Source organism: Misgurnus anguillicaudatus, chromosome 19, assembly GCF_027580225.2.
Source record: "Misgurnus anguillicaudatus chromosome 19, ASM2758022v2, whole genome shotgun sequence".
NCBI classification, from domain to species: domain Eukaryota; kingdom Metazoa; phylum Chordata; class Actinopteri; order Cypriniformes; family Cobitidae; genus Misgurnus; species Misgurnus anguillicaudatus.
This window is the reverse complement of record NC_073355.2, coordinates 3,877,901-3,895,363: the sequence shown is the minus strand read 5'-3', so window position 1 is coordinate 3,895,363 and position 17,463 is coordinate 3,877,901. Positions and strand designations below refer to the sequence as shown.

The 17,463-nt window shown below is 44.2% G+C and overlaps 1 protein-coding gene across 2 annotated transcripts in view; it reads right to left on the bottom strand.

The window, feature by feature from the left end:
* Window positions 1-17,463, bottom strand: part of mosmoa (modulator of smoothened a) — a 46,591-nt gene that overhangs the window by 17,712 nt on the left and 11,416 nt on the right. For both annotated transcript variants that reach the window (XM_055184172.2, XM_055184166.2), the window contains exon 2: window positions 7,866-8,078. In XM_055184172.2, coding sequence (XP_055040147.1) covers window positions 7,866-8,078 — 213 coding nt within the window. The remainder of the gene's footprint in view (window positions 1-7,865; window positions 8,079-17,463) is intronic.

Here is a 17,463-nt window from a genome sequence, read left to right as displayed (position 1 = left end):
CTGCAGTGTGAATGGAGTCTAAAGGGGGTTACACACCGGACGCGCAGCGCCGCGCCGAGTTGCGTCTAGGACAACTCAGAAGGTATCGTACACCAGAAGTGCACATTAAATGGCGTGAGCTTCAGTGAAATGTACAGGTAGATGGAACACCTGCCAGGCATTGCTGCCGGTCGCACCTCCTCCGGTGCCCATGGGTCAGCTGCAGGGTCATCAGCCAGGAACCACCACTCATCGACGTTTCGCCCCTTTAATCCTGGAACGTCTCCTGGTGGCGGAGCAGTGGCAGGGACGTCTCCCTGTCACCCCTGCAACTGACTGGTATCACCCTCTGCGGCTGTTATCGGGGTTAGTTGTTCCCCCAGCTCTTGTCATTCCTTCTCAGCCAGAGCCAAAAGCTCCCCTTCTCTGCCTCCTCTGCTATGTCTTTGGTTGCCTTCTTTAGGTTCCCTCCGGTCACTCCTACATCCCTCAGAAGGCGTGTGGTTGACAGCCCCACGTAGCCTCGGCATCCAACCTCCATTGGATAAATGGAGGTCTTCCAGCCACCCTCCCGGCACTCAGCAGTCAACTCTGAGTACTTGGCCTTCTTACGCTCATAGGCGGCCTCCATACCCTCCTCTGCTGGTACTGTGAGCTCAATGATGAGCACGGCTTTTGCTTTGGTAGACCACACCACTATGTTGGGGCGGAGAGATTTAGCAGTAATCTCGACCGGGAAACGAAGCTGCCTGTCGAGATCCACTCTCATATTCCACTCCTGGTTGGAGGAAAATGGCCGAACTATTTCTTTTGGCCTAAGGTTCCTTCTTCCCCCATCTTCCGTGACAAAAGTGATGTGGTTGTGGTTCTCTGCTGGTGGTACCCCTTTTCTGCCCTGTCACCGCCCCTCTATCACCTCGGCTAGCTTTCTCAGGACCTGGTCGTGGCGCCATCTATAGCGTCCCTGGGAGAGTCTTACAGCCTGACAAGATGTGTTGGAGGCTTGCGTTAGGGGTATTGCAGAGTGTACAGCCTTCCTCACTCCTAAACCACTGGTGGAGGTTCCGAGGACAGGGAAGTGTGTCGTAGGTTGTGCGGATGAGGAAACTGAGTCTCGCCTGTGGGATTTTCCACAGGTCTGCCCAGGTGATGTTTCGGGTGACAATTCCCTCCCAGGTTGTCCACCTTCCCTGTTAGCCCTGCGACATGGCCTTGATCTTGTAGCGCTGCTCCTCCATTTTTTTCACCTCCGCCACCACCATCTCCTTCATCTCTTTACGGTTGGCCTTGGACCAGAACCCTGGTGCTTCTTCCCACCCTAACCCTGCTCTTCCCATCTGGACTCTGCCAACAATCTCTTGGTGTTGTAGACGACTGACAGCTTGGTCAACCTCAGATTGGGCGTTCCACTTTCGGCCTGTCCGAACCCTCGGGTTTGCGTTTCTTACAGCCTGGTCAGTGGACTCTCTCAACTCGAGGACCAGCCTGGTCTTCTCTTTTTTTTGTAGCCCAGACTGACTGATTGTAATGGCAGCTGCAGGATGTTCCTTCCGAAGAGACCTGTTTCTGACAGGCACCGTGGAAGCCCCAACCACTTACAGATAAATACGTTGGCTTTTCCATCCATTTTGCTAATGGTGGATGAGGGGATCTCACTCATTTTTAGTGGCCACATCACCCTCCTGTAGCATGTATGCTGGTAGTACCAGACCTTGTACTTTCCCGGTAGCTGGCTTTGGTTGATTTTTTCCAATCCTTCTGAGAGCAGTTTGGTCACAGTTCTTCCCATCTGTCTGTCAGTAAGCTCTGCTGTATACTGCCTCCCCAGGCTTTTTATGGGTTGCTCAGAGATGAGTGGGATTTTCTCTCCCCCTACGGCGAAAATGGTGCTGTCGTTTCTGACTCCTCTTCTGAGAGACAGGCTCCGTGACTTTGATGGCTTGGTCTTCAATCGTGCCCACGACATCAACTCAACCATTCTTTCCAGCAATCTTGCTGTGCATGCTGCTGTCTGAAGGAGGCTGGTGACGTCGTCCATGTATGCCCTCAGTGGGGGTAGTCTCTGCCCGGATGGTAGTTTAATCCCCCCAACCATTTGTTTTGCTCCGACGAGGATCACCTCAAAGGCTGACACAGACAAGATGGGAGAGATGGCACAACCCATGGCAATTCCTACTTCTAACTGTTGCCACCCGGTGATAAAATATTGGAGGGCAAATCACATCTGCAGGTTGTTGAAATAGGATGTAACTATGTTCTTCATGCAGGGGGGCATATGGAAGAACTCCATGGAGTAGGTTAACAGCTGATGTGGGACAGATCCATATGCGTTTGCAAGGTCGAGCCAGACGACATGCAGGTCGGTCTTCTCCCGTTTGGCCCTCTGGATCTGGTCCCAGATCATTGTAGAATGCTCTACACACCCTGGGAAGCCTGGGACTCCCGCCTTCTGGCAGTTGGTGTCAATGTAGCCGTTCTCAAGCAGGTAGGTGGTCATCCTTCTGGCCAGAACTGAGAAGAATATCTTCCCTTCTACATTCAACAGAGCGATGTTTCTAAACTGGTTAATGTCTCTGGAGTTCGCTTCCTTAGGGATGAAGACCGCAATAGCTCTTTGCCACTCGGATGGAATGAGTTGCTTTTTCCAGGCAGTTCTCATGAGGCACCATAGCAGCTCTAGTACCTTGGGGCAGTTTTTATAGAACTTGTAGGGGATTCCATTGGGGCCTGGCGCTGATGCAGACCTTGCCTTTTCCACAACTTGCCTGACTTCGCTGAGCTTGGGGGGCTTGATGTTAAATGCAGCAGTCGGAGGTGCAGGCTTAGGAACATATCCTGGTGTTCCTAAAGGGACGTTCCTTCTTGGGTCGCTGTACTGTTCTCGGACATGTTGTTCCAGTTTCTCACTGGTGATTTCGAGTTTCCCACTCTTCTTCTCCTCCAGCAGTTGCCTGGCGTGCTTGTAGGGGTCTTTGAAGAAGTTGGCTAGTTCTTTCTGTTTCCGTTTGCTGCGCTTGCGGATACGTTCAGCCCTGCGAAGCCTGGACAGTTTTTTCCTCACCTCTTCCCACAAGGCTTTCAGACCCTCTTTCTCTGCCAACGTTGCCTTCCTCCAGTTCTTCCGTAGTTGTCGGCGCCTTCGCACTAGAAGGTCAATCTCCTTTTCCCTCCTTCCCTTCTCTTTTTGGGTGGTGTTCTGGTTGGAGGTCACCTCGCCAAACCTGTTCTTACAGGCCTGATATAGGACATCCCCCATCTGGTTGAGCTTGGATTTCACCCCCCCTCGTAGAGATCCTTCCAGTATCTTGACCAAGTCAGTGTCCAGTGTTCGCCATGCTTCTGTCTCGCATGATTTTGGCCATTTGAGCTTGCCTCTTCTAGTTGGTTTCCTTGTCTCTGCTTTTGGCTCAGTCCCGAGTGGGTTGGTGGCGACTGGGTCTTGGTACTCACATGGGGGCTCTCCCTCCACCAGTGGGCCTTCTTCCTCCATGACATTTCTGCCTTCTGCAACATTGAGTCCATCAGCTCTGTGGTTTTCAACCTGGCTTTTGGTTCCTCTTGTCTCACCTGCTAGGGCAGTGCAAGGTTGCTGTTGGCCCTTCTGTTTACACTTTCGCTTCCTCTGATGGATTCGCAACCCATGGAATGTGGTAACCTTTTCCCATCGTCATCCACACTTCCAGAGGATATTCTTTCCATTTCCTGAAATTCCAATGTTCATCTCTTTGTCTGTTTCCGTTGCTGTCGTTACCGTGTAGTCCGTCCTGTTAGGCCCATCTTTCACCCGCCTCTCGGAGGGCCTCCGGGTTGTTTTTTCTTAAGGTTCTTTGTAGTCAAGGTTATGGGTGTGCCTCTTCAGAGGTACTAGTGGGTTGGGTAACTAGCCGCCCACTTCCAGTGCGGTCTTTCCCTGCGGTCATCCAGTCTCTCCTGGCTGTCCTCCAGTCTTCCCTGGACTCCAACTGCCCTGTTCACAGTAGTCACTGGGTTACCAGATCTTCAGTGAAATGTACAGGTAGATGGAACTCCTGCTAGGCATTGCTGCCGGTCGCACCTCCTCCGGTGCCCATGGGTCAGCTGCAGGGTCATTAGCCAGGAACCACCACTCATCAACGTTTCGCCCCTTTAATCCTGGACTGTCTCTTGGTGGCGGAGCAGTGGCAGGGACGTCTCCCTGTCACCCCTGCAACTGACTGGTATCACCCTCTGCGGCTGTTATCGGGGTTAGTTGTTCCCCCAGCTCTTGTCATTCCTTCTCAGCCAGAGCCAAAAGCTCCCCTTCTCTGCCTCCTCTGCTATGTCTTTGGTTGCCTTCTTTAGGTTCCCTCCGGTCACTCCTACATCCCTCAGAAGGCGTGTGGTTGACAGCCCCACGTAGCCTCGGCATCCAACCTCCATTGGATAAATGGAGGTCTTCCAGCCACCCTCCCGGCACTCAGCAGTCAACTCTGAGTACTTGGCCTTCTTACGCTCATAGGTGGCCTCCATACCCTCCTCTGCTGGTACTGTGAGCTCAATGATGAGCACGGATTTTGCTTTGGTAGACCACACCACTATGTCGGGGCGGAGAGATGTAGCAGTAATCTCGACCGGGAAACGGAGCTGCCTGTCGAGATCCACTCTCATATTCCACTCCTGGTCAGAGGAAAATGGCCGAACTATTTCTTTTGGCCTAAGGTTCCTTCTTCCCCCATCTTCCGTGACAAAAGTGATGTGGTTGTGGTTCTCTGCTGGTGGTACCCCTTTTCTGCCCTGTCACCGCCCCTCTATCACCTCGGCTAGCTTTCTCAGGACCTGGTCGTGGCGCCATCTATAGCATCCCTGGGAGAGCGCAATCTTACAGCCTGACAAGATGTGTTGGAGGCTTGCGGAAGGGGTATTGCAGAGTGTACAGCTTTCCTCGCTCCTAAACCACTGGTGGAGGTTCCGAGGACAGGGAAGTGTGTCGTAGGTTGCGCGGATGAGGAAACTGAGTCTCGCCTGTGGGATTTTCCACAGGTCTGCCCAGGTGATGTTTCGGGTGACAATTCCCTCCCAGGTTGTCCACCTTCCCTGTTGGCCCTGCGACACGGCCTTGATCTTGTAGCGCTCCTCCTCCATTTTTGTCACCTCTGCCACCACCATCTCTTTCCTCTCTTTGCGGTTGGCCTTGGACCAGAACCGTGGCGCTTCTCCCCACCCTAACCCTGCTCTTCCCATCTGGACTCTGCCAACAATCTCTTGGTGTTGTAGACGACTGACAGCTTGATCAACCTCAGATTGGGCGTTCCACCTTCGGCCTGTCCGAACCTTCGGGTTTGCGTTTCTTACAGCCTGATCAGCGGACTCTCTCAACTCGAGGACCAGCCTGGTCTTCTCTTTTTTTTGTAGCCCAGACTGACTGATTGTAATGGCAGCTGCAGGATGTTCCTTCCGAAGAGACCTGTTTCTGACAGGCACCGTGGAAGCCCCAACCACTTTCGGATGGCTACATTGGCTTTTCCATCCATTTTGCTTATGGTGGATGAGGGGATTTCACTCATTTTTTTTTTTTTTTTAGTGGCCACATCACCCTCCTGTAGCATGTATGCTGGTAGTACCAGACCTTGTACTTTCCCGGTAGCTGGCTTTGGTTGATTTTTTCCAATCCTTCTGAGAGCAGTTTGGTCACAGTTCTTCCCATCTGTCTGTCAGTAAGCTCTGCTGTATACTGCCTCCCCAGGCTTTTTATGGGTTGCTCAGAGATGAGTGGGATTTTCTCTATCCCTACGACGAAAATGGTGCTGTCGTTTCTGACTCCTCTTCTGAGAGACAGGCTCTGTGACTTTGATGGCTTGATCTTCATTCGTGCCCACGACATCAACTCATCCATCCTTTCCAGCAATCTTGCTGTGCATGCTGCTGTCTGAAGGAGGCTGGTGACATCGTCCATGTATGCCCTCAGTGGGGGTAGTCTCTGCCCGGATGGTAGTTTAATCCCCCCAACCGTTTGTTTTGCTCCGACGAGGATCATCTCAAAGGCTGACACAGACAAGATGGGAGAGATGGCACAACCCATGGCAATTCCTACTTCTAACTGTTGCCACCCGGTGATAAAATATTGGAGGGCAAATCACATCTGCAGGTTGTTGAAATAGGATGTAACTATGTTCTTTATGCAGGGGGGCATATGGAAGAACTCCATGGAGTAGGTTAATAGTTGGTGTGAGACAGATCCATACGCATTTGCAAGGTCGAGCCAGACGACATGCAGGTCGGCCTTCTCCCGTTTGGCCCTCTGGATCTGGTCCCAGATCATTGTAGAATGCTCTACACACCCTGGAAAGCCTGGGACTCCCGCCTTCTGGCAGTTGGTGTCAATGTAGCCATTCTCAAGCAGGTAGGTGGTCATCCTTCTGGCCAGAACTGAAAAGAAGATCTTCCCTTCTACGTTCAACAGAGCGATGTTTCTAAACTGGTTAATGTCTCTGGAGTTCGCTTCCTTAGGGATGAAGACCGCAATAGCTCTTTGCCACTCGGATGGAATGAGTTGCTTTTTCCAGGCAGTTCTCATGAGGCACCATAGCAGCTCTAGTACCTTGGGGCAGTTTTTATAGAACTTGTAGGGGATTCCATTGGGGCCTGGCGCTGATGCAGACCTTGCTTTTTCCACAACTTGCCTGACTTCGCTGAGCTTGGGGGGCTTGATGTTAAAAGCAGCAGTCGGAGGTGCAGGCTTAGGAACATATCCTGGTGTTCCTAATGGGATGTTCCTTACTGAATCGCTGTACTGTTCTCGGACATGTTGTTCCAGTTTCTCTCTGGTGATTTTGAGTTTCCCACTCTTCTTCTCCTTCAGCAGTTACCTGGCGTGCTTGTAGGGGTCTTTGAAGAAGTTGGCTAGTTCTTTCTGTTTCCGTTTGCTGCGCTTGCGGATACGTTCAGCCCTGCAAAGCCTGGACAGTTTTTTCCTCACCTCTTCCCACAAGGCTTTCAGACCCTCTTTCTCTGCCAACGTTGCCTTCCTCCCGTTCTTCCGTATTTGTCGACGCCTTCGCACTAGAAGGTCAATCTCCTTTTCCCTCCTTCCCTTCTCTTTTTGGCTGGTGTTCTGGTTGGAGGTCACCTCGCCAAACCTGTTCTTACAGGCCTGATATAGGACATCCCCCATCTGGTTGAGCTTGGATTTCACCCCCCCTCGTAGAGATCCTTCCAGTATCTTAGTCAGATAGCGTCTACTTCAAAATGCAAAATAAATGTTTGCAGCCAACGTTACTGATTTGGAATAAATATGATGTTATTTAATGTCAAACTATGTGGCTGGCGCCACAGGGATTAGAGCAATTTCCTGAGTCGTAGCTGGGCGCCGTGGGCAGGTGCCGCCTGTCGGCGCCGGTGGGCGTATACTCATAGAAAGCAATGTGTTCGAGTTATTTAAAATGGCGCAGCGCTGAGCTGCGCGTCCAGTGTGCGACCCCCTTAAGTGTATCTGACATGAATGCACGCACACTTTAAAGTCTTGTGAGAAGTAGTAGGTCATATGGGTACTTTTCGCCCACTGTTTGTCGAATACTACTGTTGAATTCGGACATACTACTCACCTCGCCTACTGATTTTCAGCTACTATATAGTACGGAAGTATGCAATTTCAGATGCAGCACATGACTTATTGTTAACACAAAGTAGATTCCAAGAGTCCTGATCTAGAAACAGAACCTTCTGACAACTGTGCCGCTTTACTGTTTTGTACTACTCAATAACAGGCAAAACACTACGACGACAAAGACTTCAATTTCAACCTGCAATCGTGCTGTTGGCCAAATATCACATTCCTCAGGTGCCTTAGTTGCTAGGTCAAAAAAGCAAAGAGGAAAACTGTAACTGTTGTTTACAGCAGTAAATGAATAAACAGCAGATGTTTAACTCACTTCCTGTGAAAGCGATCCACCTAGCATACTTTGTGGCCTCTCTGCGCCAGTGAGAGGCCACCAACAGTCCACAGGTGACCGTTAGAGAGATGATGCCCATGATTATGAAGAAAAGTGTGGTAACCCACTCTGGGGGAAGTCGTGGGGGGATGCAGGTTCGATCTCGTCCATGAATGGTCTGACATTGACGTACTAGGCCCACAGTAAGAGCACCTGGAATAACAAACAAACAACAGCATCAATGATGTGACACTACACACCTTACCCATAGTAAGCAGTCAAAACTAGTGATAGACAGATGTATGTATATTGCTTACAGCAATTATCTGGATGTTATTTGGCCAATTTAATAATATCAACATTTCTTTGCGAATCTTCTGCTGTTTGAGAAAATTTTTGTGCTCGTACATCCAAAGCCCATCTCAGACCTCAGTCAAATGTACCCAGGTTTGTGTGTGTAACAGTATATTGGGTCATTGGTACACTGGTCTTAATGGGACAGCAGCCTAAATAAACCCGCCTCTGTCTATTTTTCATGTAAATCAAAGCACAAAAAGAAAAATGAATATTAACATATTCCCTCAACTATTTATTTCCATATTTATTGGTGAGGAGTTCATGTATAGAGGGTATGCAGGTGACATCACCTTCGACGAAAGTGACTGCGGTTACGCCCACTAGTGGCAAAAAGTCTGAGCGACAGCATTAGCATAACGTGGAAAACACTTCTAAAATGGGAAAAGTAGTTGTGTGATCGACTGTGACAAAAATCATAACAACCAACCGGTGCATCATTTAACGACTGATAAACAAAGCAGAAGTATCATAGCAACCAAAGTGCTTAGCTAAAAAACGCAGACAAGCACCCACAGTCGGCAACCGCCTGCTGTTTTCAGCCACGCTAAAAGCTTTGGTGTCACAATTGTTGTAAAGACCATGTTTTTCCTAAAAAAAAAACATGTGCATTCTAACATCATTATCATCATTGAAAAACAGGACTATTCTTAAAGGAATATTCCATTTTCTTAAAAAAAAAAAATCCAGACAATCCACCCACCACCATGCCATCCAAAATGTTGATGTCTTTCTTTGTTCAGTCGAGAAGAAATTATGTTTTTTGAGGAAAACATTGCAGGATTTTTCTTATTTTAATGGACTTTAATAGACACCAACAATTAACACTTAACACGTAACAGTTTTTTTCAACAGAGTTTCAAAGGACTATAAACAATCCCACACGAGGCATAAGGGTCTAATCTAGCAAAACGGTTGTCATTTTTGGCAAGAAAAATATACACTTTTAAAGCACAACTTCTCATCTAGATCCGGTCGTGATGCTTCAGCGTGACCCCACGCCATACGTCATGACGTCAAGAGGTCACAGAGGACGAACGTGAAACTCCGCCCCAGTGTTTACAAGTGTTGAGAAAGAGGACCGTACCAACGTTGTTGTATGTCAACTGATACTAATTAATGTCTTTGTGTCAGTTTATTGTTTACAATGGTCCGCAAATGTGCATTTTATATATGTAATACGTGACCTCCCTACGTCCCTACGCATTTACGTTAGGTCGCGCTGGACTGGACCTAGACGAAAAGTTGTGGTTTAAAAGAGCATATTTTTTCGTTTCACTAGATAAGACCCTTATGCCTTGTTTGGGATCGTTTATAGTCCTTTGAAACTCCGCTGAAAAAAACTGCCAAGTGTTGAGTCAAGTGCCAAGTGCTGGTGTCCATCAAAGTCCATCAAAACGAGAAAAATCCTGCAATGCCCTCCCCAAAAAAACACAACCTCTTCTCGACTGAACAAAGAAAGACATCAACATTTTGGATGACATGGTGGTGAGTAAATTATCTGGATTTTTCTTTTAAGAAAATGGAATATTCCTTTAAGGCTTAAGCGTGTCCGACATTCATTCAATTACTATTCTGAAGGATTTTGCACACTTGTTTATAAATACAAATTGATAACTATTTAGTATTTATGACAGATTGGTTTAATTTGGTGTGATTAAATGCAAGCTACTTATTCTCACTCCCAAAAATCTTGCTCTTATTTATGTTCTAATGCATTTTCTTACTAAGGCCTCTCTTGCAGTCTGTCTACACAGCACTGAAGAGCTGTGGGCATACGTAGAAGATGACATCTAATGGAAACCTGTTAACAAAATTAGGTTAGTGGCTTCAAATGCAACACTGAACCAGAATGATTGGAGGACACCATTGAGGAAGTATTCACATTACACCCTGGAAAACAAGCAGCAGATTGTGGGGAATCCACCAAGAAACATCCTGGACATGAAACAACCAAGGAAATCCTGTGCTTTACACCACATACAGTAAGAATGATAGCTTCTCTCCTAGCTACAGTATAGCTAGAAAATACATATAGCATGTCATTATCACATTACTACAGTTCACAGTCAATACCAGTACGAAACAAATAAATATTGGCTTTAAAGATTCTAATAAGGCAGGGCTCCAGACTAACTTTTTTCACTAGGAGCACAGTGGCCCCCAACTGAAAATTTTAGGGGCGCAACCAGAAAATTTAGGGGCACACACCGTAAATCAACATGCTAACCAAATATTCACATTTCTACTAATTTCCACTGTATTACTAATAAATACTTTAATGACAGATGCAGAAAGTACAATGTGCTGTTTCAAATTCAGTGTCACATCACAAAAAAAGGTCAAATTTACTGGTCGCACATGTGCGACTGGATGTAAAATTCAGTGGCACACTCTCAAATTTTGGTGGCAAAATGCCACCATTTGGTGGCAGTCTGGAGCCCTGTAAGGTTATTTGTTTTGTTTCTTTTAATATCGGCGGAAGGCTAAGGATGCTTTGAGCATGCTGCGCATTCATGGTGTGAAATGGTCTAAACAACAAGGTCAACATAGCCCCTCCTTTCCAGCTTAAAAGACAGTACAGCATCTGGAAATGGAGCATCTGGCACTTGTAAAGGAAAAAGAGAAAGTGAACAATGTGTGGCCTATCGAGGCATTAGTGAAAAGTTGTGTAACAAAAAAACTAGCATTAACAACAAGATATCCTTTAGTTAGAATGAGGGAAATAATGTGTTAACATAAACTTCAATACCGGTATTACAAATCTAACTTGTAATAAAATATAATGTCAAGGCAAAGAGGACTGGCTTAATTTTCATACAAACTCTGTATTGCAAGAAATCTGAGCCACACCCAGCACGTAAGGCTTCAAACAAAAACCAGAATGAGTTTAAGATCTAATCTGTTGATGAGAAAGAAACATTTTGTCTTGGTGGGAAGAAAGCTTTTAAAGGCTTGATAAAGACTTGTGTCTGCATCCGGTAAACATTTCACTCAGCATTACCAATCCCCTGCTGATTTACAACTTAAATGTCTAATTCCATCACTACAACCAGCTGGCACGCTATGGTACAATAACAACATAATAATCAACATGCCTACTTGAAATAAACAAAAGTTAAAGTAATGGATTTACAATGGAAACAAAAGGTGGGACCACATATATCAACCCTCTACAATGCACAACAAAATCTTTACTCTTGCCGACTAAATGTCTAATATTAGCCACTGTCTCATAAATTCTTAGATTTTACTCGCCTTTGTGTGTGTTAGAGGCTAAGTAAAGGTTAGCTTTAGTATAAACTAGTATAAGTATTTTCATTTGCTGAACATGCTCGAAGGATGCACTGTGTACTTGGCGTAACGTAAACTCTAGTGTGTAGGCACATGACTAGCCGTAGTTTTTTCTCACGGTGCACATAACCATAAACATACATGACATAGACTTAATTCTGTTGTAGGGACTCAACTTAATAACATGGAAAATGACCTCAGAGGGTTGATATCTCAGACCATTCAGGGCTCAACATAAAGGACTGCCCGGTGGCCCGGGTCCAGTGTGAGAGTATTGTCACTTGCCCGATCGGGCCAGTGCTTAGCTCTCAGTCACTAAAATATATTTTCTGTATGTATTCTTATGTAATGTTACCACAGAGACACATTTTAAGCATTGCAAACGTTAACTTCTCAGATAATCCTTTATCTGGTCCACTGAACTTTATTGCCAATTAATAATGAATAAAATGTATATGTATACAATTATATTTGACTTTGGAATTATTATTTTAAATATGTGACACTGAAATCTTTTTTGATGGGGCCAGTACAAATTTTGGCAGGGCAAGTGAAAACCTGTATAAAAAATTATTTGCGTTGAGCCATTGCCTTGTCTCATACACAATCCCTTTAGATATGAACTTTCTCTACACCACATAATCTATTAGGCAGAACAATCATATATACTACTAAAGATAGTTTAATCAGCAATCTTCCAGCCCTGCCTCAAATACATCATGTAGTAAATAACTTTGAAGATCTTGATGCTGTGACAGAAACTTTCAAGTTTTTTCCAGCATGTTGAAACTGTTGCTCCCATTAGGTTAAAGAGGATTTACAAAATCTACCAGCACCACGGTACAATCTTTACAGCTCAGCCCTTAAAAAGGTAGTTAGAAAAATGGAGCGTAGATGTAGGACTACAAACCAAGGTATGGCATGATGCATGGAAAAAGTTTTCACCACTAGAGACAGGCTCTAAAAACCACCAGAACTACTAATCTCTGCAAACTTATTGAAGAAAATCATAACAACCCTCGATTCCTTTTCAATACAGTTTCAAAACTGGCAAGAAAAAAAGTGTCAACAGAAACTAAACTACAGAATGATAGCAATGATTTTATAAACTTCTTCACAAAAACATAGCTAATTAGGGAAATATCGAAGATGCGCAATCAGCCACCACTATATCCAATAGTACAACAAACGAATAAAATCATCCAAATCGTCATTGTGTATCTGTATATTAGATCCTGATCCAACAAAACTACTGAAAGAGATAATGCATTAGGTAACATGAACTAAAATTGAACAAAACATCTACAGCATTGATTAATCTTCGTTTATTCTTATCATTACGAATACATTTTTAAAATCAAAAGTCATAACTGTTAACATTACTTGTAATGCACAATGAACTAACATGAACAATTGTATTGGCATTAGCTAATATTAAAGGGAAACTTCACCCATTGGCATTAAGCTTTGTATAGTTAGAAGAACCCCAGTCATGTTTTTGAATGGTCGTGCATCATTCCCTCAGTTTCCCCTGAGACGGGACTTCCTTCTTTCAATGATGTAAAAATCGTCATTTTGCGTCATTGAAAGAAGGAAATCCTGTATCTCTGTTGAGTGTGAAAGACTACAGACACTCATTCCTCATTTTTCCAAGGTGGGGGCTATGGGTGGGACCCACTTACGCTACAGACCTATAACAGATCAGTGGGTGGGACTTACGAAAATATACGAACACAGACGGAAAATAAACGATTAGCCGCCATCTTTATGCTAAGCTAAGCTAAACAGAAGTTGTGAGCGAGCCAGACTTCATGTTACAATAACAGTGGAAGTTAATCAATATTATATGGAAGAGGGTGATTTCACAAGCGTGATGCTCTAATCCGCTGTTCATTGCACCTTTATGAGCCATACAGCAAAGAGCTGAGGCAGATGGAGGAACAGAAGCCCGAGGAGTAGGCCGGAGCCTGGGCTTCGGCTGAGTAGAGGAGCCCGAGGAAGACGCCGCAACCATCGGCCTCTGCTGCGTAGAGAAGCTTGGACAGACTACTGCCTGTACTCTCGCTGTGTGCTTGCTTTATAACATTTCTGCATCAGATAAGGATATGGACGTTTGTTTGGTGAAGGTTTCTAGGCAAGAGAGCAACTTTGCGCATGTTTGGACGTGTTTATTTCACAGACGTGTTTCGGCTCACGAGCAGACGCGCTGCGGAGTATATGAGCTTGGACGGACTCGCACTGTGTGCTTTCGGTTTAACATTTTTCCATCAGATAAGGATATAAACGTTTGTTTTGTGAACGTGTCTGGGCGTGTGCTTATTTCAAAGACGTGTTTGGGCTTACGAGCTGAGGCAGCACGTCTGTGGAGATATTGTGCAGGGGACACGTTTGTGTGGAGGATGCCGGGATAAACAGACGTCTGACTAAAGTGAGTGTTTCTATTTTCTTTGTTATACTAAGGTGGCATTTATGTACACAATAGGATATCTGAGCGGTGTTTTATATGTCTATATTTTGAGAGCAGTGAGGCTGATATAACACGGATGTAATTACAGTAACCAAGAGACAAAAAGAAAATTGGTAAAACTAAATAAACATTTAAAATGCATACCCTTTTTAACTACTTGAAAAGACATTTGTACTGCGGATCTGAAACCGCACGTTACTGTTTGAATAAGACTTTGCTACACACCAGACCAGAGTGTTATTGTGTGTAACACAATGTAACATCACGTTTAAAAGTAAGTCATGATTGGTGTCTGTCAGACACAGTGGTGGTGGCTATTTTCTTTGTTTTACTAACGTGGCATTTATGTACACAATATCATATCTGAGCTGTGTTCCGATTAATGGGAGTGGCTTGCAGAGCTGTGCATTGTGGTGCATAGTGGGAGTTGTAGTTTTTCGTACAAATGTGCTCTAAAGTCACGTTCTGTCTTTTCTCTGTCAAATAGGCACAAAATTCTAAATTTATGTTACATTTTGACTACAAATATGACCCACTTTCTATAAAGATTAATGTTCCTATCGGTGAAATGGCCCTTTAACAAATTTGAATAAATGCTGAAAAACTATTTTGCTCATTGTTAGTTAATGTTAGCTAATGCATTTACTAATAACAAATTTACTTAGCACTTTGCATTAAGGTTGTATTTGTTATCAGTTTTTATATGCACCTTTTATATGCAAGAAATTATAAAAAGTTATTTTATGATTATAAAAACGCTACCAGCGCAAGACTTCTATATGTGCTTCATCTTCACATTCTCTTGTATGCATGCGAGGGTCCTAAGGTTCAAAACTGATAAAGCAGTGGACCTGCACTGTCATAATTCTGATCATAGTGTGATTCAGGGGATTCTGGTGGGGAGAAGTCCTTCTTTTCTACATATCTCTCAGTAGCGCTTAAACTGCCGCTCTTGGCATCGCTGTCCAACTCGCCAAGGTGTGCCTGTTAAGATTGTCAGTGTGCAAATAAACAGTATTCATTTACTTAATGGAACTCCCCTTTTATGCAATTTACACAATCCCAACTAACCCCCAGTTAACAACGTCCCTTTTCGGAAAGCTTTTCAAATCTGAGGTGTAAAAAAGCACTGTTGAAACAGGGGTTTTAAGACTATTTAAGCTGAATAATAATTAATAATAACAATTAGAAAAACTAGTTTATTTATAATGCATAATTAAATAGAAATAAAAGTATATTTATTTTGTTTATTTTGTAAAAACAATTGGATTCATGCATATTTTTCATAATGCATTGCAGAGCTGTCAGTAATACACTGGGTTGATTTTAATACCTTAACGCAGAGGTCCTCAACCACTGGGTCGCGACCCAGTACCGGGTCGTGGACAAAATGCCACCGGGTCGCAAGAACATCCTGAAAAAAAGTGTATAATAGCAACATAATGGCTTAATCGGATATTTTGTACTTTAAGAGCCGACTTGAAATAACAAATCATTTCCACTTTTGTACAAAGCCGCACTTTCTCTTTTTCGTGGTCTCTCTTTATCTCTACCAGCGCAGCGGCAATCACATTGCTGTCATAGTTTGAGCATATAGTACTTCTAAAACACAATCGATCAAAGTATTGCAGAGGTATGAATTAATGAATCATTTGCAAATGTACGTCGCAAATCATGTAAATACGCAGAGACGTTCAACTGTGTGACATTGCAAAGTACTGAAAAGTAATTATTTTATTCTTCTGTAAAACAACTTCAGAATTATCCAGCGATCGTGGCACCATGATCAAAATAAACTCTTTTACTGCAGTAATAATATTTTAACGGCTACACTTTTAACGTAGGTTTAAAAGGAAACTGTGTCAATCATCATTAGGGTAAACGGGAGTCTCCGTGCCTCCGAGCCCAGCCGCAATTCTTCTGGCATTTCTCCTCCTTTACTGCATTTTTCTTCCGTTCTGTTACTTGAACTTGGGGCTCGAGCCCGACCAAGATTCGAGCTGCCATTGAGAACAGCAAGCCAAGTTAGTTTACTGTTAATTATTAAGACAAAAGTAAAAAAAATATCCGTCAAAATATGGTTTTACACGTCTATATAAAATATACTATAAATAAAGCAATTATAAATTTTCCCAATGCATGGTTGTTTAATCTTTCTTCCGTTTAAAACGTTATACATTTTGCAAAGGAGGATTTTCAGCACTTTGTTTGAACAGCAACTCAACACCCCCCTAAACCTCAAGCTGAAACCGGTCTGCGGTGTAAAAAAGGTTGGGGACCTCTGCCTAAACTCTTTCCCCGACAGCATTTAAAAAAAAAGTTGCCAGCCAGCGGCAGCATTTTTCATGATTTTTACAAAAGTTTAATGTCTTCCAGAAAATGTTCTTCTTTAAATATATAAACAAACAATATATCAGATGAAAGAACAGACCATCTGCTTTCAAACAAAAAAACTTTCATCCTACCTTCATTAGTTATCTTGTAATCACCTCTCAAACATTGGTAGGTTTCTTCAAAAACACCCAATTTTGAGCAAAAAGCTGAGATAATTAAATTTTTGCAAAGGACTTTTGATAGAGATCTGATGCAGAGCGATCTTTAAAACATACACAGAGTTCTTTCTCTTTCACGTGAGGCGCTACTTCCAGGTTGTATAAGTTGCGCCACCCGGTGGATAATAGCGGTATTGTGGAAAGACGGAAAATCTCGTCATTGGTGGGGAAGGGTTTTCTCTTAATTGACGAGATATCTCGTCAATGGCGGTGAAAGAGTTAATGTAATTGAAATGTGCACCTTTCTACTCCAGTTCTGGGACACACTGCTATGCATATTGTTTATGTTTATCTTATCTAACATACAGAAGCAATGCACAAGACACAGTATGTCTGTGAAACAACAGGAAATCATGCAAACGTGTCTGCTTCCTGAACATGGCTGTTCTCTCATTAGTGCAGGCTGAGAAGCTCTGGAAATAAGGAATGCTATGGAGATGAGTCAAACAGCCTCTGAACCCCGGTGGGTGGAAATCAGCCGCTGCAGGCTTGTTCTCTCTAACACTCACAGATGCACATCCTGAGCCTCTGGTAAACCCACAGCACACACGTGGAAATGTATTCATTTTTTAAACATTCAAGTCTTATTAATGTAGGCCTGGGTGATTTAACAGAAAACTGAGATTTCAGCTCAAAATACCACACAGATCACTTGTAATAGCATGTTAAAAATGCCCCTATTTGGGTGTGAGTAAAAAAGGCGCTGTTTTTATATCTTTTCCCCTTTAAATGCAAATGTTCTACAGCTCCGTAGTCCCTTACCAACAGACAGCGAGTGCTCTTAGTTTAAATAGATCTAATTCCTGTGGATAAAGTATAAGATTAAAGGGCTGTGATGGTGCTAGTTTTTTACAACTGCGATGGTAACGAACCAATTCACCACGGTGGTGCAGTGATTATAGAACGTATGTATGTTGGGTGTGTGTGTGTG